Below are 25,182 nucleotides of genomic sequence, written 5' to 3'. Positions count from 1 at the left end.
TGTTCCTTATTAATTTGTTAACATATAGTCGGTTCAAAAGCACCTAGAGTGCTTATGTTGTATTGTTACTTGTCTTGCCGACTCAAAATAAAAATTTATCTATCTTATCTTATCTTATCTATGTATACGTTCTTAGAACCGGCACGCTATACGCTAGTGCGGTGCAGGAGGGAGGAGCTACATTTCATGAATGAGTGACCATTACAACAACAATAGCTCGATTTAATGGTTGGTTGCATTCTTTGCTTCCAAATTAAGGATCTTTTACAGATTTTATTAATGGTGTTCAACCTACATACTAGTCCCAATCCGTGCATCTAGTTACCTCCCTTGATACATTCAAGATGATGACAACAAAGTTGAACGGTGTTCGGCATTGGATTAGAAGCTTCAAAAAATGGCGTGTTGAAAAGAAAGTTGTCGGAGGAGAAAGGAAACTCAGTTTGCCCCAGTTTACGAATTAGTTCTGGTGCAAGAACAAAACAGATTAATCCACTTTATTGTCAAAATTTTGTAGTAGATTTATTCGATTTTACTCGGATAGTTCTAAAGTTTACTTGTACACCCGGCACCGGCCCACGTGACCCCTTTCGAGGTTAGAAATTATGAACCAGCAAGGCGTACTACACTGCGAAGTTTGCAATGCACAGTTGCCAAATTGTAAGTAAGGGTACTAGGGTGTAGTAGTATTTGCCTGTTTTGAATATCTTTTAGGCCACCCTTAAAATTATGTTTGTTTGCCGCTTCTGACCCAGTATACTTTAAGGACTGCGTTGGTAGGTCGGTAATTCATAAGGAAGTGTCTAGCCGTCCGGTAACCGGATGCCTAGCCTGCGTTCTAGTCTGGTTACCGGACGACTAGCAGATCCTCAGGGGATTTTCTTGTCGCCCTGTAATTGATTTCTTAATGAATAAGTAATGATTTTATATAGTTTTAAGGAGATGTCACGGCTGAGATAGTTTAGCATTATTACAATACACAGTCGATATTGAAATTGTGTTTCCAATACATGTGCTTATTAGATAAATCCTCAATATCTATGTGAAAATAAGGGGTGTGTTTTGTATGATTGCAACACTGTGAGTTGCTCTAATTACTGACAAATGACTGAAACAATAGGAATTCGTACGAGAGATGGATAGACAAAACGACAGTGAGGTAACAATATATTCTTTTATTATTTTAATGTATGAGTTGTAAGCTACAATAAAGAATACCCATTTTATGAAAATCAAACTGGAAGTTAGAAATAACAGGAAAAAATTAATTAGGTCATGAGTCATCATATACCTGTCAAAATTTGTCATTAGTTTTCACGAGCTGTCAAAATTACTTTTATCTCTCTATTCTGCAAATGCATTGTTTTTGAAAGTATCTTGGACGGATATTGTAGTGTGTAACTTACTTTACATTCCACATTAATATTTGTGCCTGAAATTGCTTTGTTGAGCTCACCGACGTCACATATGAATGTCTATTGTTTTAGTTTACTGTCTGTTATAAAGGTATCAAATCTCAATATTAAGATATAAGAATTGTTCCTTTCTGGTAGACAATGGAAACTATTTGGTTGAATCATAATATAACAGTTTTTGGAAAGAACTGAATATTCTTTGGTTTTTTGTTATTCACCGGAAATTCAGAAAGTGACATCACCTTAAATGTCCTTTCAGGTTTGTTATATCTGTATATAGTTTATTACATGTATGTTTGATGTTCTGTACATAGTTATACATTGTATACAGTGGACCATATTGTTAATCGGTTTTGAAAAATGTATCCAATGCCGTATATGTTATCCACTTTAAATAAAGTCGTTACTTACTTACTTACTTACTTACTATTTACTTAAAATATCAATACTTATCTGATTTTTCAGTCGATTAAACGTAAGAGATCGTGTTTGTTTACATAGCCGTTGATATTCTGTTTTTAGAAATGATAAAACATTGATTGCCGAATGTCTATAATGCTATTTTTGTAAAAAGTGATGTTTTTCTATCGGCCTAAACTTTAATTATTAAAACACAAATCTATAATTATATATTTTTTAACTTCTGTTTTTCTTAAAGTTTTGAACATCACACTGGCACTTTTGAAATTAGATGTCATTTAAAACAGTTATTCATTAAAAAATATTTGAATACTAAAATATGAAAATTGAAAGTATTTCAAAACTGTTTTAATTTTGAAAATCCAGTGAAAAAGTTGTTAAAATTTAAAAATTCCGATCCCATAAAAGCCTCCAGATGAACAGATTTTGATAAGTGACGACACGTCGATCTCGCCATCAGGGTTTTCCCTGACGCACAAATCCTGCGTCATAGACGCACTTTTCTGACAAATGACCCGTAAAAATAAATTCTGTGCGTCACAGTGGACGCAATTTCTTGAAAATCTAAATCAGGCCAATTTTGTTTACAAAGAGCGATTTTCTGAAAATGTACTTTCAGTTTCGTAATTATATGCAGACTGTGTCACAAATTTTCTGTATTTGCGTCGATTCACATTTCACAGATTTAATACCCAGTCTGATACTTTGACTGATTAACACTTTGTAACAGTTGTTATTGCTGCTCGCTACTACTACCAGTAGTACCAGTCTGCTGTTTACTAAAAAATAGCTCAAAAGCAAAGCAAGCTGACGATGCTTTTGACATCGTCGGCAGCAAGTACATTAGGACCAAGTGGCTCAGATCACCTGTTTCTACTATAACACTGCCTGGTAAAAAGTACTAAAACCTATTTTAGCACATATATAAATAAAATTCAAACATCAGCTGGTTTTACCATTTTATCCAGTGACAAATATGAGGAAAGACTTAAGTTCAATCTGTATAATCACTAGTATAAGTAAAACAAAGTTTTATTCAAAATAATAATTTTAGTATATCTATATGACCCCCAAAATTTGGAAATGACCCCCAGATGTGAAACCACGGGGGTCACAATGACCCTTACTTTCAAAAGACAAGGGAAAACACTGCGCCATTATAATGAGTTCGGCAAACTTCCATTTTATCGGCTGAATAATGCAGTGATTTATTGTAAATCTGTATAATTAATATGTATTCACATAAAATTTTGTTTGCAGATAAGTATCGATATCTTAAGTAAATAACATTAAAACTTTATAAAATCGTGTCTTATTCATTAGGAAATCAATTACTGGACGACTAGAAAATCCCCTGAGGATTTGCTAGGCGTCCGGTTACCGGACGACTAGAACGCAGGCTAGGCGTCCGGTTACCGGATGGCTAGACACTTCCAATTCATAATATTCATGGGGTCGGGTTAATCACCCCGGGATACGTTTATTTTACATAGAAAGTTTTGAATTTTTTTAATCCCCCGCCACAAGTGGTGGGGGTTATAGGAATGGTCTCCGTCCGTCCGTCTGTCCGTAACACTTTCATGTCCGCTCCATATCTCCTAAACCCCTTGAAGGATTTTCATCAAACCTGGGTCAAATGATCACCTCATCAAGACGATGTGCAGAACTCATGACAGGGTGGCCACCGACTCTGGAAAACAGGGAAAAAGGCTAAAAAAAATTCCCTGCATGGAAAATTCAGGGAATTTGAAAATTTTGAAAAAATCAGGGAATTATCAGGGATTTTTTCAAAAATTGAAAGAAAAAATTTAAAAGACTGTATAATTATGTCTTGGCTACTGGTGGTTTCTCTTCTTCATAATAGTTACATTTATATATCTATACTTAGCAAATGCACTCACTGTTTGATGATTCTAAAACTGTTATTCATCAACTATAAGAGATAAGTTTTTGTTTCTAAAATGGAGAGAAGCTAAAATGGAATTGAGTAACCATTGCCCCAGAGCTCAAATACTAATACATTGTACTTTGAAAGCAAGCAGAAGTTGTTACACAACTAAAAACTAAAATGAATTGAGTGTCAGTACATTACTGACATTAACAAAATGTATACCAACATTTGAATCATGCATTAGAAGTACCTGTGTATTGGTAGTAGTTTGCTAGTTATTAACAAACATTTACATTAGTCTTGAATAGCATAATAATGAAATGTATTTTTAAAACCATAAAATTAGCAGCTCCATGAGAAAACTCTTTGACTTTGAAACCAGTAATGGAATCAAGACTAGCCTGTACATTCTGTGTAGTCTGATCAGGATCCATGTTGTTTGTTTGTGCACATTAACTGTAACAGCCATGTCTATAAAGTTAAAATGAACAGGGTGGTTCCTGATCAGAGTACAGGCTTTTAAGCTCGACTATTTGAAGAATAGGGGAGCTATCCTACTCGCCCCGGCATCGACTTGAGCGTGAGCGTCACACGAATGTTAAAAGTTTGCGTACCACCCCAAATATTTTCAAAGTCCATTGAGATATTGCTTTCATATTTTGCATACTTGTTTACCATCATAACCCCAGTCTGTAAAAAGGAGGAGGCAACTCTGTCAAGCATTTTGACTGAATTATGGCCCCTTTTTGACTTAGAATAAATGTTAAAGTTTGCGTACCACCCCAAATATTTTCAAAGTCCATTGATGATTGAGATATTGCTTTCATATTTTGCATACTTATTAACCATCATGACCCCAGTCTGTAAAAAGGAGGAGGCAACTCTATCAAGCATTTTGACTGAATTATGGGCCCTTTTTGACTTAGAATAAATGTTAAAGTTTGCATACCACCCCAAATATTTTCAAAGTCCATTGAGATATTGCTTTCATATTTGCATACTTGTTTACCATCATGACCCCAGTCTGTAAAAAGGAGGAGGTAACCCTATCAAGCATTTTGACTGAATTATGGCCCATTTTCGACTTAGAATAAATGTTAAAGTTTGCATACCACCCCAAATATTTTCAAAGTCCATTGAGATATTGCTTTCATATTTTGCATACTTGTTTACCATCATGACCCCAGTCTGTAAAAAGGAGGAAGCAACTCTATCAAGCATTTTGACTGAATTATGGCCCCTTTTCGACTTAGAATAAATGTTAAAGTTTGCATACAACCCCAAATATTTTCAAAGTCCATTGAGATATTGCTTTCATATTTTGCATACTTGCTTACCATCATGACCCCAGTCTGTAAAAAGGAGGAGGCAACTCTGTCAAGCATTTTGACTAATTATGGCCCCTTTTCGACTTAGAATATGCTTATTGTGATGTTAAAGTTTTTACTCATTGCTTATATTATACTATCAAGCACTGAGAATAGTCGAGCGCGCTGTCCACTGACAGCTCTTGTTTAATCCATACTGGCCACAAAGTCATTATGCTGGTGTCCCATGTCATGACTTGAGTTTTAAACTCAGTTTACCAGAAAGATGAAATTATTGTTATGAATGCAAGGAGGTGTTGACAGTTGTATGCTAATTTAATGGACTAATTCATTTTCGAAGAAACTTTTATGTCAAATCTTGAAGACCGTTTGTCTAGATTTAATATTTTTCTTTTTAAGTTAAAACTGCAGGAAAAGTTATTTCCCACTGCCTCATATTAGAAACTAAAGTGCTGGATTGTTTATGTGTATACGTAACATCCTGTTTTGATTTACATAATTGTACTAACATTAATAGTGTTTTAAAATCAAAGTGAAAACTGCAGTTACTGGTAGTTTTGTGAGTATAGCTTGTTAGAAACCTGAATGGCTTGAATGTTTGTGATGTAGAACATTGATTATGTTTAGAAAGTTATATATTTGTAATGCTTAAAGGCTTAATTTTATTTGTAACCTTCTGCTTTAATATGCAGTATGATTATGAAGATTGTAGTGTCTTTGTGGCATTGTAAAGGAGAATGTTGAAAATCGGGCTCAGTTCATTTACATTAAAACATGATAACTGATTAAAGCTGTAATCACATTGTTAATTTGAATAATCAATGTTATAGGCAATAAAAGACACTGGAATTAGTATCACAACAAGTTACAAAATAAATAATGGTATGTACATGTATGTGAAATGTAAGTCATTGCTGCTGAAGTATTGAAGTTTTCTTTTTTGAGCTGTTTTGAGTTGTTACTTACCATGCTTACTACTCTTACTGAAGTTGCTCAGTGAGATCTTAAATTACCTATATAATTGGTTATTCAAACAGGATTCTGAAAATAAAATAAATAATGAATATATTTTCAAAATATAATAAATAAATATAATTTCATATGTATATAAAATAGATGTAAAATAAACAAGTTTATTGGTGGAGAAGGTATGGCTAGAAGGGGAGGATGGAGACCATAATATTACTACATTTATATTCACAATTGTTGCTACGCCGAGCAAAGTATCAGGGAAACTGACTATCCTGTCAGGGAAAATTCAGGGAATTATCAGGGAAATTTACTTCAAATTTTTGGTGGCCACCCTGCATGAGTCAGCCATGCCGGCTCAAGGTCAAGGTCACAGCTGAGGGTCAAAGGTTTGAGCCTTCCATTTTGTGTCCGCTTTATATCTCCTTAACCCCTTGAAGGATTTTCATCAAACTTGGGTCAAATGATCACCTCATCAAGGCGATGTGCAGAACTCATGACTCAGCCATGCCGGGTCAAGGTCAAGGTCACAACTCAAGGTCAAAGGTTTTAGCCTTCCATTTCGTGTCCGCTCTATTTCTCCTAAACCCCTTCAAGGAATTTTATAAAACTTGGGTCAAATGATCACTTTATCAAAACGATGTGCAGAACTTATGAGTCAGCCATGCTGGCTCAAGGTCAAGGTCACAGTTTAGGGTCAAAGGTTTGAGCCTTCCATTTTGTGTCCACACTGTATCTCCTAAACCCCTTGAAGGATTTTCATCAAACTTGGGTCAAATGATCACCTCATCAAGAGCTCATGTGTCAGCCATGTCAACTCAAGGTCAAGGTCACAACTCAAGGTCAAAGGTTTGAGCTCTGTATCTCCTAAACCCCTTGAAGGATTTTCATGAAACTTGGGTCAAATGATCACCTCATCAAGACGTTGTGCAGAATTCATGAGTCAGCCATATCAGTTCAAGGTCAAAGGTTTACCCTTTCACTATCCATAACAATGGCGGAGGATTTAGCTGTCTTTCAGACTGCCTTGTTAACTTTTTTGTTGCATGTTTTCCATGCTTAGAGATAATTTGAGCATTTATATAGGTGTATCCTAAGTAGCAGACTCATAACACGAACACCAGGTGCCTGATTCATTCGAGAATCACATACTGCGTAACAGTGACGAAACAGGCATCCCGGGGTATGCATTATGAGCAGTATAGCCTACTTAGAATATTCTTAAATTTATGCTTTATTTATTTAAGAAATAAGTACATCTTCATAACAGAATAAGTATTTGCAAGCTTTCTTAAGGTGTCCCAGTGTATGCAGTTTATCCCTGTAATCGCAAAGAAAAATCAGGTGTCCCGGGGTTTGTGTTATGAGTTTTCTACTTATGATACAGCTATATACATACTCTATTGCTTAATATGATAAAGCTGCAATAAAAACAATTAAATTCAAAGCTTTCTATAAGATAAAGGTATCCCTGGGGGTCCCGGGGTGTTTACACCGACTGATTTTCATGTCCAAAACATAGCAGAATGATACTAATTTCACTTGGGTACATTTTACTCAGACTTTATCATAGACTCTTTGTCTAAAATTTCAAACTTTAAACTAAAATCAACAATGATCAAAGTATTAAATCCACATAATTTTTCAATGAAAGTTTTGTACTTTGTAGCATGGTCTCGGGCATATTCGTCAAAAATCTAATTTGACTTCTGAAAAAGATGATGTTTATTGTACCCCCCCCCACCCCCCGAACAACAAAGTTGTAAGGAGGGGTATACTGGTTTCAGGTTGTCTGTCTGTCTGTAGACACAATCTTGTGTGCACCATCTCTCCTGATCCCCTTGACACAATTTAATGAAACTTCACACAAGTGATCAGTAACAACAGTAGTTGTGCATGGGGCATGTTAGGTTCTTTCAGAAAAAAAAATTGCAGAGTTACGGGACTTTGTTTTTTGTTACTATACTATATACATAGACACAATCTTGTGCGCACCATCTCTCCTCATCCCCTTGACACAATTTAATGAAACTTCACACAAGTGATCAGTAACAACAGTAGTTGTGCATGGGATATGTTAGGGTCTTTAAAAAAAAAATTACAGAGTTATGGCACTTTGTTTTTTGTTAACATACTATGTACATACAGTCTGCATATGCAATCTTGTGCGCGCCTAATCTTCCGAACCCTTGCACACAGTTTAATGAAACTTCACACAAGTGATCAGTACCAACCCTAGTTGTGCATTGTGCATGTTACATTCTTTTAGATAAATATTCTGCAGAGTTATGGAACTTTGTTTCTTGTAAACATACTATGTACATACAGTCTGCATATGCAATCTTGTGCGCCCCTAATCTTCCGAACCCTTGCACACAATTTAATGAAACTTCACACAAGTGATCAGTACCAACCCTAGTTGTGCATGGTGCATGTTACGTTCTTTTAGATAAATATTCTGCATAGTTATGGGACTTTGTTTTTTGTTACTATACTGTATACATACAGTCTATATACATACAGTCCACATAATGATGCAATCTTGTGTGCGTCAAATTGCAATGTACTGTGTCAGTGCATGCGGGGGGTACATTCATCACCTTTAGTGATAGCTCTAGTTTCTGAAGTCACTATATGTTCCTTTTGTAAAAAATACTTTTTTACCCAAGTGGAAACTGGCAGATGCTTGAAAATGTAGCTGTCTGATTGGTCAGTTAGAATGCTTGATGTCATGATAAAGTTATGAATTTTATTTTATTTTTTCAAAATAAGTGAAAGAATCGACATTATCAGCCTGTTGCTGTTTAAACATTAACATCCTTTCTTTTTTGGAAGCTGAACACATCAATGAAATATTAAGAACTCGGATGAAAAATATAAACTCAACCATTTCAGAGACATCCACTGGCCTACAGAAACGAAATAAATTCAAGCTTTCATTTGGTTGTAGAATGTTTTGTTAACAATTCCATGAAAATTTCAACATAGCTGCTGACACGAAAATATAACGCAAATACTAAATTTTCTGTAAGCACGCAGTCAATATGGAAGACGAAGGCACGTGCAGTTTTGATGCACCATTTTTTTAATGGTTTACTATGGGCGGCGGATACCGCCAAAATTAGTAAATATACAATCCATTCATAAACAAGTCAATCAGTGCAGTGCATTTCAACGCCATCTAGTCTAAAACTCAATCCCGTCCAATAAATTTGCATTCAACGCATTGTATTAACACAAAACTTCATTCCATCCATCTAAACATGGAACGATGCATTGTACTATGAAATCATCCAACAAAACATGATACCATCCAGCTCAATGTGAAGCCGTCTAACACAATGTGAAGAAGTTTTAACGCAACATGAGTTCGCGCAGTGTAAAATGAAACGATTCATTAAAGCTTGGCGCCATCTAATGCATACTGAAACCGTGTTGTGTGATTTGGAGCGGCGTATCAAAATTTGATGCCATGCAGCCAAATGTGAAGCCGTTTAACGAAACACGAGTACGTGCATTGTAAAAGGTTAATAAGACTATTATTTCATAAGTTTGCCCTTTTATATAGATTCTGGATCAGTTTTACATAAAAATATCTTAAAATTTGTCCTAAAACCGACCTTGTGGTAAAATTCTAACATTTAATTTGACACTGTTCCTGCGATTTATCTGACTTATTTTCGTGAAACATCTTTCTTCTTAGTTTAAGCTTTGTGAGAAGTATGCTTCTCACAACAGACTCAGTAATAGAAATAATAATGACAAAATTAACAAACACTAAAATCTCCCGAGTTAATTATTAATCATATATTATCAATGTAAGCATGTTTATGTTTTTAGACAGTATGTCTAAATTACATGTACTTCACTATACAGCTCATGTTTGTTTGTTTGTTTGTTGGTTTTTCGGGGGTGGTGTGGGTTGTAGGGGGGGGGGGGGGGGCGGAAGATCTTATGCTATTTTAAACAATATTTCATTTAAGGTGGACAGTCTATGGATCTATATTTATAACAGGGCAAACTTATGAACTGATTGTCTTATTAACCTTTTACAATGCACGTACTCGTGTTTCATTAAACAGCTTCATATTTGGCTGCATGGCATCAAATTTTGATACGCCGCTCCAAATCACACAACACGGTTTCAGTATGCATTAGACGGCGCCAAGCTTTAATGAATCGTTTCATTTTACACTGCGCGAACTCATGTTGCGTTAAACGTCTTCACATTGGACTGCATGGCATCAAGTTATTATACACCGCTCTTAATTACACAAAGCGGTTTCAACATGCATTAGATGGCGTCAAATTGTAATAAATCATTTCATTTTATACTGCACGTACTCATGTTGTGTTAGACGGCTTCACACTGAGCTGGATGGTATCATGTTTTGTTGGATGATTTCATAGTACGGTGCATCGCAACAAGTTTTTCAATGCATCGTTCCATGTTTGGATGGATGGAATGAAGTTTTGTGTTAAATGGTTTCAAAATACAATGCGTTGAATGCAAATTTATTGGACGGGATGGAGTTTTAGACTAGACGGCGTTGAAATGCACTGCACTGATTGACATGTTTATGAATGGATTGTATATTTACTAATTTTGGCGGTAACCGCCGCCCATAGTTTACTGTATAAAGAGACGTCGATATTGAGCCAATAATTAAACCTAGAACGCAGTCTACCTTTACTACTTCATACATACGCGCGAATCGGTACTTACTTACAATATTGGGTACGAAAATTCGCTTCGCCAAAATTTCGGCCAGTAGTTGAGTTACGCCACCAATGACGCGTTCAGAATTATTTTGAGGGTCATTTTGAAAATCAGTGTGCTAAAACGCACAAAAATGTGCGTCAAGGAAAACCCTGACCATTACAAGTATATGAAATTATTGTCTGAAAATGTCTATATAAATTTGTTAACCAATGGCACGCTGGCATAGTGGTAAGCTGTCCAGCTTTTACGCACGTCACCATGGGTTCGAATTCAGCTCAGACCATCCATTTTTATTCTATGTAATGTAATTGTATCCATATTACCTGTATTTCTTTCGTGTACAGGTGACAGTTTCTTGAATTGTCCATTTAATGAACAAAACACTTGTCCAACTCCTGAAGATTTTAGTGGACATTTCGTAGAACGGTTTTGCGGAACTATTATGCATGAAGAAAAATATTTATGTTGAATAGTAGAGTAGTTTTTCATGAAAATGAACGAAAATCATGATATTAAAGCGTGACAATTTTCCCGTCTGTTAAGTTAACATATGAAATATGAAATGATACGGTAACACAGAGGACTCGATCCTACAACAACGAGATGGATCTGCACATGCGATATTAATTAATAAATGTAATTTATTGCTTTTTCAATGATTATCGTTATTTAGGTTCGGACACCGAAAATTAATTACGGAAACATACGGAATATTCATGAGTTCTAGGTCAATGTATTATAAACGTCACATGCCAGTTGAATACACGTCATCAATCGGTCTCCACAGATTTTATCGACATCTACACAAGTGCAAGATACAGTAAATAATCGGTGGCACGATTCCATTACGTCAGGACATCTTGATTGACATAATTCTTTCGGCGATCAGCAACGCTCTCAATGAAATTTAAAGCATGATCCAAACTGCAAATTCAACAAGAAGATACTGACAAAAAGAATATTTAATGGACAGAAATATAAAAAAAAATGATCATACTTTTTTGGTCAAAATTTTTTTTGACCGGCGCTATTCTAGTGGGTCGGGCGGAAGCGGCAAACAAATAAATTTTTAATTTATGTCTTATGGGTCTTGACTGCAAATTATGTAGGGAAGTTTGTAATTTGGCCGAGGCTGTCCGCAAGACCATATTGCCGATAAATTTCTTTATCTGCACAACGGTCGCGCTGACTATTTTTAGCTCAACTTTTCGAAGAAAAAGTAGAGCTATTGTACTCGCCCCAGCGTCGGCGTCTGCCTCTGCGTCGCCGTTGGTCCAGTTTTTGATAAAGTCAAATATCTCTGTTACTATCAAAGCTATTGACTTGAAACTTAAGATATTTATTTACTATCAAAGTCTACACTAGGAGAAACAATCCCCATAACTCTGATTTGAATTTTGACAGAGTTATGCCCCTTTTTAACTTAGAATTTTTTGTTAAAGTTTTTGATAAAGTAAAATATCTCTGTTACTATCAAAGCTATTGACTTGAAACTTAAAATACTTATAAACCATCAAAGTCTACACCAGGAGAAACAATCCCTATAACTCTGGTTTGAATTTTGATAGAATTATGCCCCTTTTTAACTTAGAATTTTTTGTTAAATTTTTGATAAAGTCAAATATCTCTGTTACTATTAAAACTTTTGACTTGAAACTCAAAATAGTTATTTACTCTCAAAATCTACACCAGGAGAAACAATCCCCATAACTCTGGTTTGAATTTTGACAGAACTATGCCCCTTTTTAACTTAGAATTTTTTGTTAAATTTTTTGATAAAGTCAAATATCTCTGTTACTATTAAAGCTTTTGACTTGAAACTCAAAATAGTTATTTACTCTCAAAGTCTACACCAGGAGAAACAATCCCCATAACTCTGATTTTAATTTGACAGAATTATGCCCCTTTTTAACTTAGAATTTTTTTGTTAAAATTTTTGATAAAGTCAAATATCTCTGTTAGGCGTAAAAAAAAAATTGTTTGTTTCCGGTATCCCGACCTACCCTAAATTTTTGGCCCGACCCTAAATGTTTTTATGGCCTTGGAGAATATATTTTTCAACTTTATAACAAAAAGTTGCAAAACTGCACTTTTTATGCTTTAAACATGGCCAGTGATGTTAGAAATCAACTTACTGATGCTCTAAAGGCATAGCCCCCTTATTTGGAATCATTTTTTAACACAAAAATAATTTCCGGAAAGTCTCCCTTAATAAAAAAATTTTCCGACCTACCTACCCTAATTTTTTTGAGCATGTTACCGGAAACAAAGAATTTTTTTTTTTAGGCCTTACTATTAATTTAAAACAATATGACCAGAAAACCTTTTTTCATAATCGTAGCAACCCTAGCTAAATTTTCATAATCCAAATATTGATAATATGAAATAAGGCAAAACATCTATCATTCACTATTTCAATCTCTTATAAAATCGTTTTGCGTGAACGTATTGTATTTTCCTTTGGTATGTTGATTATTTATGATATATATGATTGAATTATATCAAAAAACCTTCAAAAATACCTTTAATTAAAAAAATACAGGTGTATTCCGGTTATAGAAAGTGTATTCCGTAAAAGTGTATTCCGTAAAACTTTTAGATGGATTCCGGTTTAATGTGTGACCCTGTATTTAGTTACAAAATGAGACTAACCACAAGTCTCTAACCCATCCAGTTTATGAAATATCACTCAGGAAATGAGTGCCTTCCAGCTCAGGGCCCTCACTCAACTTTGGGGGAAGGGGTCCGCAGCCCTCAGGCGGGGGGAATTTCGCTTTGATTTTGCCAAACGGGGGAATTATCAGACAACCTATATCTTAAGAAATTTTCATTGATATTTATATTAAGCTTATGGTAAAAACAATTTTAAAGCAATATTTGGTGATATACATACAGATAATTATCTATAAATTGGCTATTTCTTGTCCGATTTTGATCAAATTTTTTTCAACATGGCCAGGACATTCAGGGGGGAATTTTAACCCTGTAAGGGGGAAAAAATAATACTATTTTAGTGGGGGAAGCAGCCGAAATTCGGTGGTAAAAACAGTCGATTGAGGGCCCTGCAGCTGTAAGTCTCGGGTAGATAAAAATATGGCATTAGTTAATTTAATATAAAACATTTAGCGACCAGTTGTAATTTGTATAATTATGCTGTCTTTGATAATAGTATCGTAACCCTGTGATTCCAAAAGTGGCTAGTCAACACGTCGCAGATCTACACAATTTAATGTTTAAAAAATCCTCGAGTCACCGGAAGTCTATTTATTGGGATAATACATGTTTTTTAAAAAGCATATTTTAAGTTGTAACTTGGTGAAAACATACTTCTAAATATAAAAGTATCATATTATATATCAAATATTGATCAGTTTGTACTGAAACAAAGATCGTATTGATCATTCCAACCGATACACAGCTCTAGTATACGAAGATCACATGGTGGGGGCATCCATGTCTAATGGACACCTTTCTAGTTTTCAGTTTGTTGAGATAGGCCAAAGAAGTATGAAATACACAGAATGGCAACAGGAGATAGTCTCGCGTAAACTCATATCACCCCGTTATCTTATTGAAGCGTTTGCTGACTTGATCACTTGATAAACAGAATCGGGTCCAATTTTCAAACGACAACTGTTGATTTCTCAGACTTGCAATCATCAATTCATTCCTTCCCCGTGTAGAAAATACTAATAACATTAAAAAACACCATTATCATTATAAACAAACGATCTGATAGAAATTTTTTCATGACACAAATTTTTATCCTTCTGCTGTCTGTTTTCATTCCGGTAAAACGAGATCTCATTCAGTTCCCACGTGATGTTGGCGAGATTTGCTTTATATGCCTTTCAGGTTGCCGATCTATTTATTTTATAGCTCTTTGGATAGACTTATCATTTCTGCGTTTTAACTGCATCTTTTATGAAGTTGTATTGACTTGTGAAATTAGAATCTTTCAACTTATTTTTCAGTCAATTCTATGAAATGGCATATACAAGGAAAAAAGCATCAAAATGCTCTCCAGTTCTGGGACAAAAAGAAGGAGACAGCCAGGCTCAGTGTCTTTGTACGCAACTTCCCCATGGGCACTACAGAGCAAGAATTATGGCAATATTTTGCCCAGTTTGGACGTGTAACAAAAGTCACCATTGTTCCTCCAAAGGTACATTTTTACTGTTACTATGTTCACAACGATAGGGAATCTTATTTCGATAACAAGAGCTTCCCTTACATTCAAAATATAAATGCATTAGACTAAGTGTTTCTTATGTAAAATTTATGAGTTTTTAGCTCACCTGTCACAAAGTGACAAGGTGAGCTTTTGTGATCACGCGGCGTCCGTCGCCTGTGCGTGCGTCCATAAACTTTTGCTTGTGACCACTCTGGAGGTCACATTTTTCATGGGATCTTTATGAAAGTTGGTCAGAATGTTCACCTTGATGATATCTAGGTCAGGTTCGAAACTGGGTCACGTGCCGTCAAAAATTAGGTCAGTAGGTCTAAAAATAGAAAAACCTTGTGACCTCTCTAGAGACCATATTTTTCATAGGATCTGTATGAAAGTTGGTCTGAATGTTCATCTTGATGATATCTAGATCAAGTTCGAAACTGGGTCAACTGCAGTCAAAAACTAGGTCAGTAGGTCTAAAAATAGAAAAACCTTGTGACCTCTCTAGAGGCTATACTTTTCAATGAATGTTCATGAAAATTGGTCAGAATGTTCACCTTAATGATATCTAGGTCAAATTCAAAACTGGGTCACGTGCCGTCAAAAACTAGGTCAGTAGGTCAAATAATAGAAAAACCTTGTGACCTCTCTAGAGGCCATATTTTTCATGGGATCTGTATGAAAGTTGGTTTGAATGTTCATCTTGATGATATCTAGGTCTAGTTCGAAACTGGGTCAACTGCGGTCAAAAACTAGGTCAGTAGGTCTAAAAATAGAAAAACCTTCTGACCTCTCTAGAGGCCGTACTTTTCAATGGATCTTCATAAAAATTGGTCAGAATGTTCACCTTGATGATATCTAGGTCAGTTTCGAAACTGGGTCACGTGCCTTTAAAAACTAGGTCAGTAGGTCAAATAATAGAAAAACCTTGTGACCTCTCTAGAGGCCATATTTTTCATGGGATCTGTATGAAAGTTGGTCTGAATGTTCATCTTGATGATATCTAGGTCAAGTTCGAAACTGGGTCAACTGCAGTCAAAAACTAGGTCAGTAGGTCTAAAACTAGAAAAACCTTGCGACCTCTCTAGAGGCCATATTTTTCAATGGATCTTCATGAAAATTGGTCAGAATGTTCACCTTGATTATCTAGGTCAAGTTTGAAACTGGGTCACGTGTAATCAAAAACTAGGTCAGTAGGTCAAATAATACAAAAACCTTGTGACCTCTCTAGAGGCCATATTTTTCATGGGATCTGTATGAAAGTTGGTCTGAATATTCGTCTTGGTGATATCTAGGTCAAGTTCAAAACTAGGTCAACTGCGGTCAAAAACTAGGTCAGTAGGTCTAAAAATAGAAAAACCTTTTGACCACTTTGGAGGCCATATTTTTCAATGGATCTTCATGAAAATTTGTTTGAATGTTCACCTTCATGATATCTAGATAAAATTTGAAACTGGGTCATGTGTGGTCAAAACTAGGTCAGTAGGTATAAAAATAGAAAAACCTTGTGACCTCTCTAGAGGCCATACTCTTCATGAGATCTTCATGAAAATTGGTGAGAATGTTCACCTTGATAATATCTAGGTCAAGTTCAAAACTGGGTCATGTGCCTTCAAAAACTAGGTCATTAAGTCAGATAATAGAAAAACCTTGTGACCTCTCTAGAAGCCATATTTTTCAATGAATCTTCATGAAAATTGGGTCATGTGGAGAAGGTGAGCGATTCAGGACCATCATGGTCCTCTTGTTTTATTTTTCAGTACCACATAAAATTTATAAATATGAGTTTGATGGCAATCACATAGTAATTGCAAAAGGAGATGGATACTTTTTAAAAGAACATTTAATTTTAAACATTTGAAAGTGATATAACTCAAGAGAGATTTTACATCTGTATTGACAGTATTCACTGACACATGCTGATTGAGAATGATTTTTTGGTGGATTTATGTATGCTAAATTCTGAGAATAAACCTTATTTGACCAGAAAAATGTTTAAGTTTTATATTGGCCATTTTTCAGGGAACTTCTAATGAAAATATTTTTACCATACAAAAAACAGTCCCAGTTCCAGTTTGAAGTACAAATGTAATTGAATGACAACAATAACCATCTGTCAACATGATTATTTCAGAATTTATATGCTATCATCGAGTTCAATAGTGCAGACACGGCTGATTATGTCCTGCAACAAAATAATCACAAGCTGAACAGCCAGAACTTAATTGTGAAATCTAGAGAAGTTGAGGTAAAAATAGATTTCTTTTATTTTTGCCCGCTCAGAATTTTTCTAGCCAAGGCTTACACATTTGCCGTTATCCGTTCTGTCTGTACACAGTGTATCTCCAATAAATCTTATGGTTGGACGTCTCTAATAATTATTTAATAGAGATGGTTTGAACTTCCAGATGTGTAACCACAGTAGTGGCTTAGTGATAGGGCTTGATTAGTTTCAATGAAAATTACTGTTTAAGCTTTACCATGTTTACTACACTTTTAAAAAGGTGTGTTAGTATTCAGACTTTGAATGTTATTAGTTTGCTCCAAATAAATAAGAAACTAAGTTGCCAGTTAATTTGTTGACTTACATTTTGTTTCATTTTTGAAGGTTCCTGGCCAACCAGCCACAAATAGGTATCAGCACGGGTACCAGCAGTTTAGAGGCGGTGGAAGCCTTGGGATGGGACCAATGATGAGAGGGAGAGGAGGCCCAGGCCCCGGGCCAGGTCCTGGTATGTATACATAATTATGTACATGTCATATTGAGACCTCAATGGGCATTTGGCCTGTTTGTTTAGGTCACATTCTGACAAAAGTTCATGCCTTGCAAAACTTGGTAAAGATTTTGTTTGAATTAAAAAAAACTTCTTTTTTTTAAAAGTCTGGCCATATAGTCAGTGTGGCTGTATATCTTCGGGCAATCTGATCTGTTCCACTAATCAGAGCCAACAATAAACATATCAAGAATCTCATTACATGAAAGATACAGACACACTTAACTAAAATTTAGTTGATTGTGTATGTATCTTTGACCTTAAGTAATAATTAATTAATGTTATTGTTTAAAATAAACAATGAACAGATCATGCTAACATAAATGTGTATTGTTTCATCTAATACACAATTCTAGTTAAAAATACAAGAACAGAAATTCTGTCATCAAAACATTAAGAACCATAAAAATTAATCTTGATAAATAATGTGTACATGTGGCTAAAGAAAGATGGTGCGACGTTTAACCCAACAAAAAAAAAATGAAAGATGAAGATTTTGTGGGAGCATTTTGATACTGACAATCAGGAATGCTTGAAGACTGTTATAATGATGCTGTGGGAGCATTTTGATACTGACAATCAGGAATGCCTGAAGACTGTTATAATGATGCTGTGGGAGCATTTTGATACTGACAATCAGGAATGCCTGAAGACTGTTATAATGATGCTGTGGGAGCATTTTGATACTGACAATCAGGAATGCCTGAAGACTGTTATAATGATGCTGTGGGAGCATTTTGATACTGACAATCAGGAATGCTTGAAGACTGTTATAATGATGCTGTGGGAGCATTTTGATACTGACAATCAGGAATGCCTGAAGACTGTTATAATGATGCTGTGGGAGCATTTTGATACTGACAATCAGGAATGCTTGAAGACTGTTATAATGATGCTGTATGATTAGCAGTATTCTTCTATTTTCAACTTACAAAACTTAAAACTTTGTTGAAAATAAGATTATCATTTTTTTTTAATTTAAATATTTTGAAGAAATTTGAGTAATACAATTCAAATAATTTTTCACACATTTCGATATTTTCTACTAGAAAACACAACACTTTTTCCTTAACATAACTTATATTCTGTTTACATGTACTTGCCATATGTTAAGCCAATATATTGGATAGTAGCACATTATGGTGCACATAAAAATTTGCTTAAATGTTATATAGCTTCTTGAATGGGAATTAATTATGTTAATACTTCACAAAGATTTCGTTTCATTGATCTCAGTGGTAAGTTATTATATTCATACTCAATTTTCAGATTTAACTGGTTGATATCTGAGTACTTGGATATTCATAGCAGCTAGAGCTATTATGGTCAGATTAGGGAAAGAAACTTCCATGTGTTTCCTTTTCTGTCTTTATTTTTAAGATAGTTTGTAAATGTAAGAGGAGTACTATATGTACAACAAGAACTTTGATAAAATTGTTGTTTATTCAGGTCGTGGTGGCTATGGTATGGGCCGGGGAGGATACCAGGGTAACTATGGTCCAGGTCCAATGTATGACCAGGGCTATTATGATGATCAGGAGCCGGGTTCCAGCAAGAAGAAAAAAGCAAATGTTGAAGATCAGATAGAACAGTACTACCACGAGGAGCTGATTGAGAAACTTATGAAAGTGAAAGGGGTGAGAAACTGGTCTCATTTAGAAGTTTAAGAGTGTAATTAATGCATGTGTTTAGGAAAAGAAAGTTTACAGCATTATTTTAATTTTAATTTCGGTTCTATCAGTTAGTCTGAGTGGCTCTGACTCTACAATATTTTTTCTTCATGATTCTTACTTGTGGAGTTTTTGTAGACTCAATAACATTAAGATTCTTGACCCCTTAACTTAACAAAGACCTGATTTTTGAGTCCCAAACTTAACTGGAACCCAGTCACCACAGTTTATGCCAATTTATACTGATTTACTCCAGTCTGTGTGTCTGTCATAAAGCTTGTCCGCACTCAAGTCGAACATTTCTCATCCGATCTTCATCAGACTTGAACAAAATGTGTTTGACCATAAGTATAGGCCAAGTTCGATAACTAGCCAAAACCGCTCAGACACTTTAGACTTATGGCCCTTGAATTACTGATTGGATCCACTCGTCCAAGCCATCTAATTTGGTCCACTTGACTAAACCATCTAGAGAAAGTAGACATTTTTCATAGGGGGCAGTTGTGGGAGGCATGCGCTTTTCTCAAAAGCATCTCTAGTTTTAGCTTGATTGTAATGAAAAATTCAGGCTTATTTGATTGAATCACTCCTGAGTCTGCTTCCTGGATTACTGTTATCATTGGAAGGATTGGAGGTGAACCCAATTGGTCTCAAGATGACTTGGATTGAGTGGCATTCACCTTAACCATAAGGCTACTGGTTCCCTTTTCAGCCTGATTTATGGAGACAGTGATTAGACTGTAATGATGCACCCTTAAACTTCAAACATACTCAAAAACTGACAAACTTTAATTTACTATAAAATCAGTTTCTTTTGTTGGCAATAAATCTTGCAGTTAAGCCAAAAATGGCAGTTTTGTGGAGTTAAGAGTATGTTAATTCAGACCTCTTAGATAAGGTAAAAAGAACTTATTGTTGTTATTTTATGCAAGCTGACTTGAATTTTAACAATGAAACTAGCAAAATTTGTTAACTGGAATGGTGTCTCTTGACATTGAAATGATAAATTTCTGTAATTTTTAGCTCGACTATTCAAAGAGTAGTCTAGCTATTCTACTCACCCTGGCGTCGCCATCGGCGTCACACCTTGGTTAAGTTTTTGCATGCAGGTACATACAGCTATCATTTAAAGGCATATAGCTTTGAAACTTCTTTTTTCTTTTTCCAAGTCAATTAACAACCTCACTGGGTCAAGTTCCATAACTCTGACTTGTATTTTGAGCAAATTATGCCCCTTTTTGGACTTAGAAAATCCTGGTTAAAGTTTTACATGCAAGTTACTATCTCCAAAACTAATGCAGATATTGAATTGAAACTTAATATCTGTCTTTGGGGCTATAAAACTAGTTGATAGCATCAAGTCCCATAAATCGGACCTGCATTTTAGCCAAATTATGCCCCCTTTTAGACTTAGAAAATCCTGGTTAAAGTTATGCGTGCAAGTACATACAGCTATTAACAAAAGGCATATAGATTTGAAACTTAATTTTTCTTTTTCTAGATCAATTACCAACCTCACTGGGTCAAGTCCCATAACTCTGACATGTATTTAGGGCATATTATGCCCCCTTTTGGACTTAGAAAATCCTGGTTAAAGTTTTACATGCAAGTTACTATCTCCAAAACTAATGCAGATATTGAATTGAAACTTCACATGAGCAGCCTTTTGGGTCATAAAACTAGTTTATAGCATCAAGTTCCATAACTCTGATATGCATTTTGGTCAAATTTTGTCCCCTTTTAACTTAAAACTCTCTTGATATTTAACATTTTGGGTAATATTTTCCTGCTTCTGGGACAATATTTCGAATAGTCGAGCTTGGCTGTCTTACGGACAGCTCTTGTTGGTATAAATAGAATAATGCTAATGGTTATTTCCTTTACAGGTTCAGAACCAGCTGGAATGGCTATGCCAGAACCTGCAGGTGACGGCTGAAGAGGCTCAGACCAAGTTCCAGTTATGCGAGAAGTTGCAGACCTGTCTTGGAAAGTTTTTCCCAGGTATGTATAAGCGATTTAGAATTTCTAAAGTACATACCATGAGCTTTGTCTCAATACTTTCCCTTTCAGTATATTCAGCTGAACATAATGAGTATTGGGGAAAGGTAGGAATGACCATGGCTTTGACCATCACTAGACTTCTTTTATCTCCAAGATAGTGAAGTTCATGACAATTGCCTGGTTTAAAGAGTACAAGTTCTAAGAAAACTGACAAGCTAACTTATCTACATAGTAAATGACAAACTGGTGGTTTTGACAAGCTAACTTATCTACATAGTAAATGACAAACTGGTTGTTTTGATCGTTGATGTGATATATTCAACTGGTGTTTTATGATGGTTTATTTATTGTTTTGGATTTAGCGCTTTTTTTTCAACAGTATTTCAGATATGTAATGTCAGGCAGTAGGGTCTTTAGAATTGGTTTTCCTGTTCCCTACAAGTAACTGACTTTTTTTTCCATATGAATCAAACATAGGGGAAAAAATGATTCCAGACATAATGTCTTCGATAAAATATTCTTGGAGAACATACACCTTGCCGGGGATCAACCTCATGACCCCACAATCTGTAGATCAGTGCTGGCCCATTTTAGAGCTAAGTGGTAGTGATAATATGTTGCAGTTAGCACATTTGATTACTGCAGGATGCACTGTGAACCAGTTTGGCTCGTCTGTCAATGGATTTGGATTGAGTGGCTGCGACATGGACATTTTCCTGGATCTGAGTACAATGCATGGTAGGACCTGGGAACTCGAGGTAAACACTGTTACCATGGTTACAAAAATTAATTGCAAAGCATACAAATACAGTGCAGCTTTTGAAGAAAGAATAACACTGCAGTGAAGTCTGACTGTGATTTAGAGCTATTTCTGTGGGGCAGTGAAGTCTGACTTTGATTTAGAGCTATTTCTGTGCAGGGAGTTTTAGTGCAAGAAAGAAATTGTTCCTTTAAAGAATGTTGTACCTCTTATGAACAGACTCAGTCAAACCCAGACTGCTACTATTCTTCTTGGTTGTATTCTTTGCTTCCAAAGGATCTTTTTACAGATTTTCTTGTTAACTGGACATGGTATTTTGGTGTTGACAAAGAGCGAACTGACACATTTTAATTTTATGAGTTTTATTCTGTGATTATTCTTCATTCTTGACATTTCAGTAGAGACATTTTGAGTTGAAAAATGAGTACATGACAAAACAAGAGCAGGATGTTTCCTTTGTAGCTTAAATATTTGAAGAATAGTCTAGCAATTCTACTTACACTGGCTTCGGCATTGGCATCACACCTTGGTTAAAGTTTTGCATGCAAGTACATATAGGTATCATTTGAAGGCATATAGCTTTGGACTTATTTTTTCTTTTTCTAAGTCAATAATCAACCTCACTGTGTAAAGTCCCGCAACTCTGACATGTATTTTTGCCTAATTATGCCCCTTTTTGCACTTGGAAAATCCTGGTTAAAGTTTTGCACACCAGTTACTATCTCCAATACTAATGTAGATATTGAATGGAAACTTCATGTGTTTGGTGTTATAACAGTCCCATAACTCAGACATGCAGTTTGGTCAAATTATTCCTCCTTTTGGACTTGGAAAATCCTGGTTAAAGTTTTGCATGTAAGATACTCCAAAACTAATGCAGATACTGGATTGAAACTCTATAGATATTTTAACATTTAAGGTAATATTCCTGCTTCTGGGACAACAATTCGAATAGGCAAGCATTGGCTGTCTTACTGACAGCTCTTGTTATATTATAACAGGGTTGGCACAGGCCTTGAAAAGTCCTTGAATTCGATGGTAGTCCTTGAAAACTCCTTGAAAATGACAAAAAACCTAAAAAACCTGGAAAAGTACTTGAATTTTGAAAAAAACTCCTTGAATTTGACCTTTCACTCCTTGAAAATATTCTTTCCGTAACTTTGCTTTGCAAAAAGAATTTAAGGCTTAAAATAAATAGGAGAAAATGAAAATAAATTCGTGAAATTGCAGGATCGGGTCACTCGTATGCTATTATAGTGGTCTACGGCCACACTTTATCGATATTTACAGAGTGCTATTTCTACTGTATCACCGTTTGCTTGTTTCCGTTTCCGTTTAAAAAAATACGGGGAATAATAACTCGCAATTTTTAGCTATTTGCGCGTGTTTCCAGTGAATTAAAATGTGTAAGAAAAATAAACATGTTTACTCAAGTAAGCGGGAGACAAAAGACGAATATAAACAGTGGCTGAAGCCCTATAGAGCAGACAGAACGAAGTGTATTTGTACGTCGTGTGACAAAATTTTGAGGTATCATTAGTAGGAGTGCGCTAAAAAATCACAAGAAAAGCGTTAAACCTCAGCAAAATAGTGAATCACATCAATCTAATAATCGAATTACGTCATTTTCAAAGGTGTGACAAGTGATGGTTGTTTTATTTTTGCATTAAGTAATAAAAGTTGTTCAGATTAGGTCGTGGTTTTGAAAAAAAATAGTGCTTGAAAAATTGTAAAAAGTCCTTGAAAAGTCCTTGAAAAGTACTTGAATTTTGTCTCTGATATTCTGTATGAACCATGTATAAGTAACAAATAGCCACATATTTACCACATATTAAATGTTTGAAAGTAACAATAACCGTGTGAAAACTTATTAAAGTTGAAATGAAGACACTTAAAATTTCTTGAATCATTGTGTATACAGTTTCTTAACGCTGAAATATATTGTAGTTGATAGTAACCTGCTTGAGTTATCCAGGATTTCAGATGATCCAAACAGAAAATACAAGGTAAACAGCCATAGGCCTTGTTAATTGCTGAAGTCAGCCAGGGTGCTTGTACGAGGGTTGTTTCATGTTAAAATGAACTCCTTTTCAGCCAATCAAGCTACCATTTGTGCGAGACTTCAGGTTTCTGAAGGAGAAAGAATGGGGTCCACTGATCCCTTCTGATCTAGACAAGATGGGAATGACAGACCAGTGTAAGCTGATATCACGTATACTGATAGACAACTTAGAGGGTATTCTAGATGTACAGGTTATCCCCAGTAACAGGTGTCCACTGGTCAGGTTCAGATACACCAACTGTGACGTGAAGTGTGATCTGTCTGTCAATAACAAGTAAGTGATATCAGAACGTTCTGATACAATTAAACCTGCCCCAGGGGTTACCTGCATTAAGCCACCACTTGCCTTTAGCAGTCAGTCAGCTTATTTTCCATATTGATTTTTTTATCCCCCGCCGATGAAATCGGGAGGGGGGTATTGAAATGGCATTGTCAGTCCGTCCGCAGCCATTTCTCAGTAACTACTTGGTAGAATTTCATGAAACTTGAAATAAACATGAACCAACATACTGCGATGATGCCCGTCAAGTTTTTTTTTTTTTTGATTGGTCAGTTTTCCTCAAGAGTTATTGCCCTTGATTTAATAAAAATGTCCGTCTGCAGCCATTTCTCAGTAACTAACAGGTAGAATTTCATCAAGTTTGAAATAGACATGAACCAAGATACTGCGCTGATGCCCGTCAAGTTTTTTTTTTGATAGGTCAATTTCCCTCAGAGTTATTGCCCTTGGTTTAATGAAAAATGTCCGTCTGCAGCCATTTCTCAGTTACTAGCAGGTAGAATTTCATCAAACTTGAAATAGACATGAACCAAGATATTGCGATGATGCCCTTCAAGTTTTTTTTTTGATTGATCAATTTTCCATATAGTTACTGCCCTTTAATTGTTTAAAAATCCACAGATCTGTACATAACAAACCAACCAATTGGAAGAATTTCATTAAACTTCTTTCATTCTTTTCCATGAACATTTATTATAAACATGTGATTTTGTGTACC

The 25,182-nt window shown here is 35.4% G+C and overlaps 1 protein-coding gene across 1 annotated transcript in view; it reads left to right on the top strand.

The window, feature by feature from the left end:
* Positions 1-365: 365 nt before the first annotated feature.
* Positions 366-25,182, top strand: part of LOC128546844 (speckle targeted PIP5K1A-regulated poly(A) polymerase-like) — a 32,970-nt gene continuing 8,153 nt past the window's right edge. The window contains exons 1-8 of the mRNA XM_053518242.1: positions 366-660; positions 14,721-14,911; positions 17,052-17,165; positions 17,526-17,649; positions 19,141-19,328; positions 21,248-21,362; positions 22,008-22,120; positions 24,217-24,458. Of these exons, the coding sequence (XP_053374217.1) occupies positions 606-660; positions 14,721-14,911; positions 17,052-17,165; positions 17,526-17,649; positions 19,141-19,328; positions 21,248-21,362; positions 22,008-22,120; positions 24,217-24,458 (1,142 nt within the window). The 5' untranslated portion in view covers positions 366-605. The remainder of the gene's footprint in view (positions 661-14,720; positions 14,912-17,051; positions 17,166-17,525; positions 17,650-19,140; positions 19,329-21,247; positions 21,363-22,007; positions 22,121-24,216; positions 24,459-25,182) is intronic.

This window comes from Mercenaria mercenaria, chromosome 11 (assembly GCF_021730395.1).
Source record: "Mercenaria mercenaria strain notata chromosome 11, MADL_Memer_1, whole genome shotgun sequence".
In the NCBI taxonomy this organism is placed as follows: domain Eukaryota; kingdom Metazoa; phylum Mollusca; class Bivalvia; order Venerida; family Veneridae; genus Mercenaria; species Mercenaria mercenaria.
Note: the sequence above shows the minus strand (reverse complement) of the source record. Positions and strands in the feature narration are given on the sequence as shown.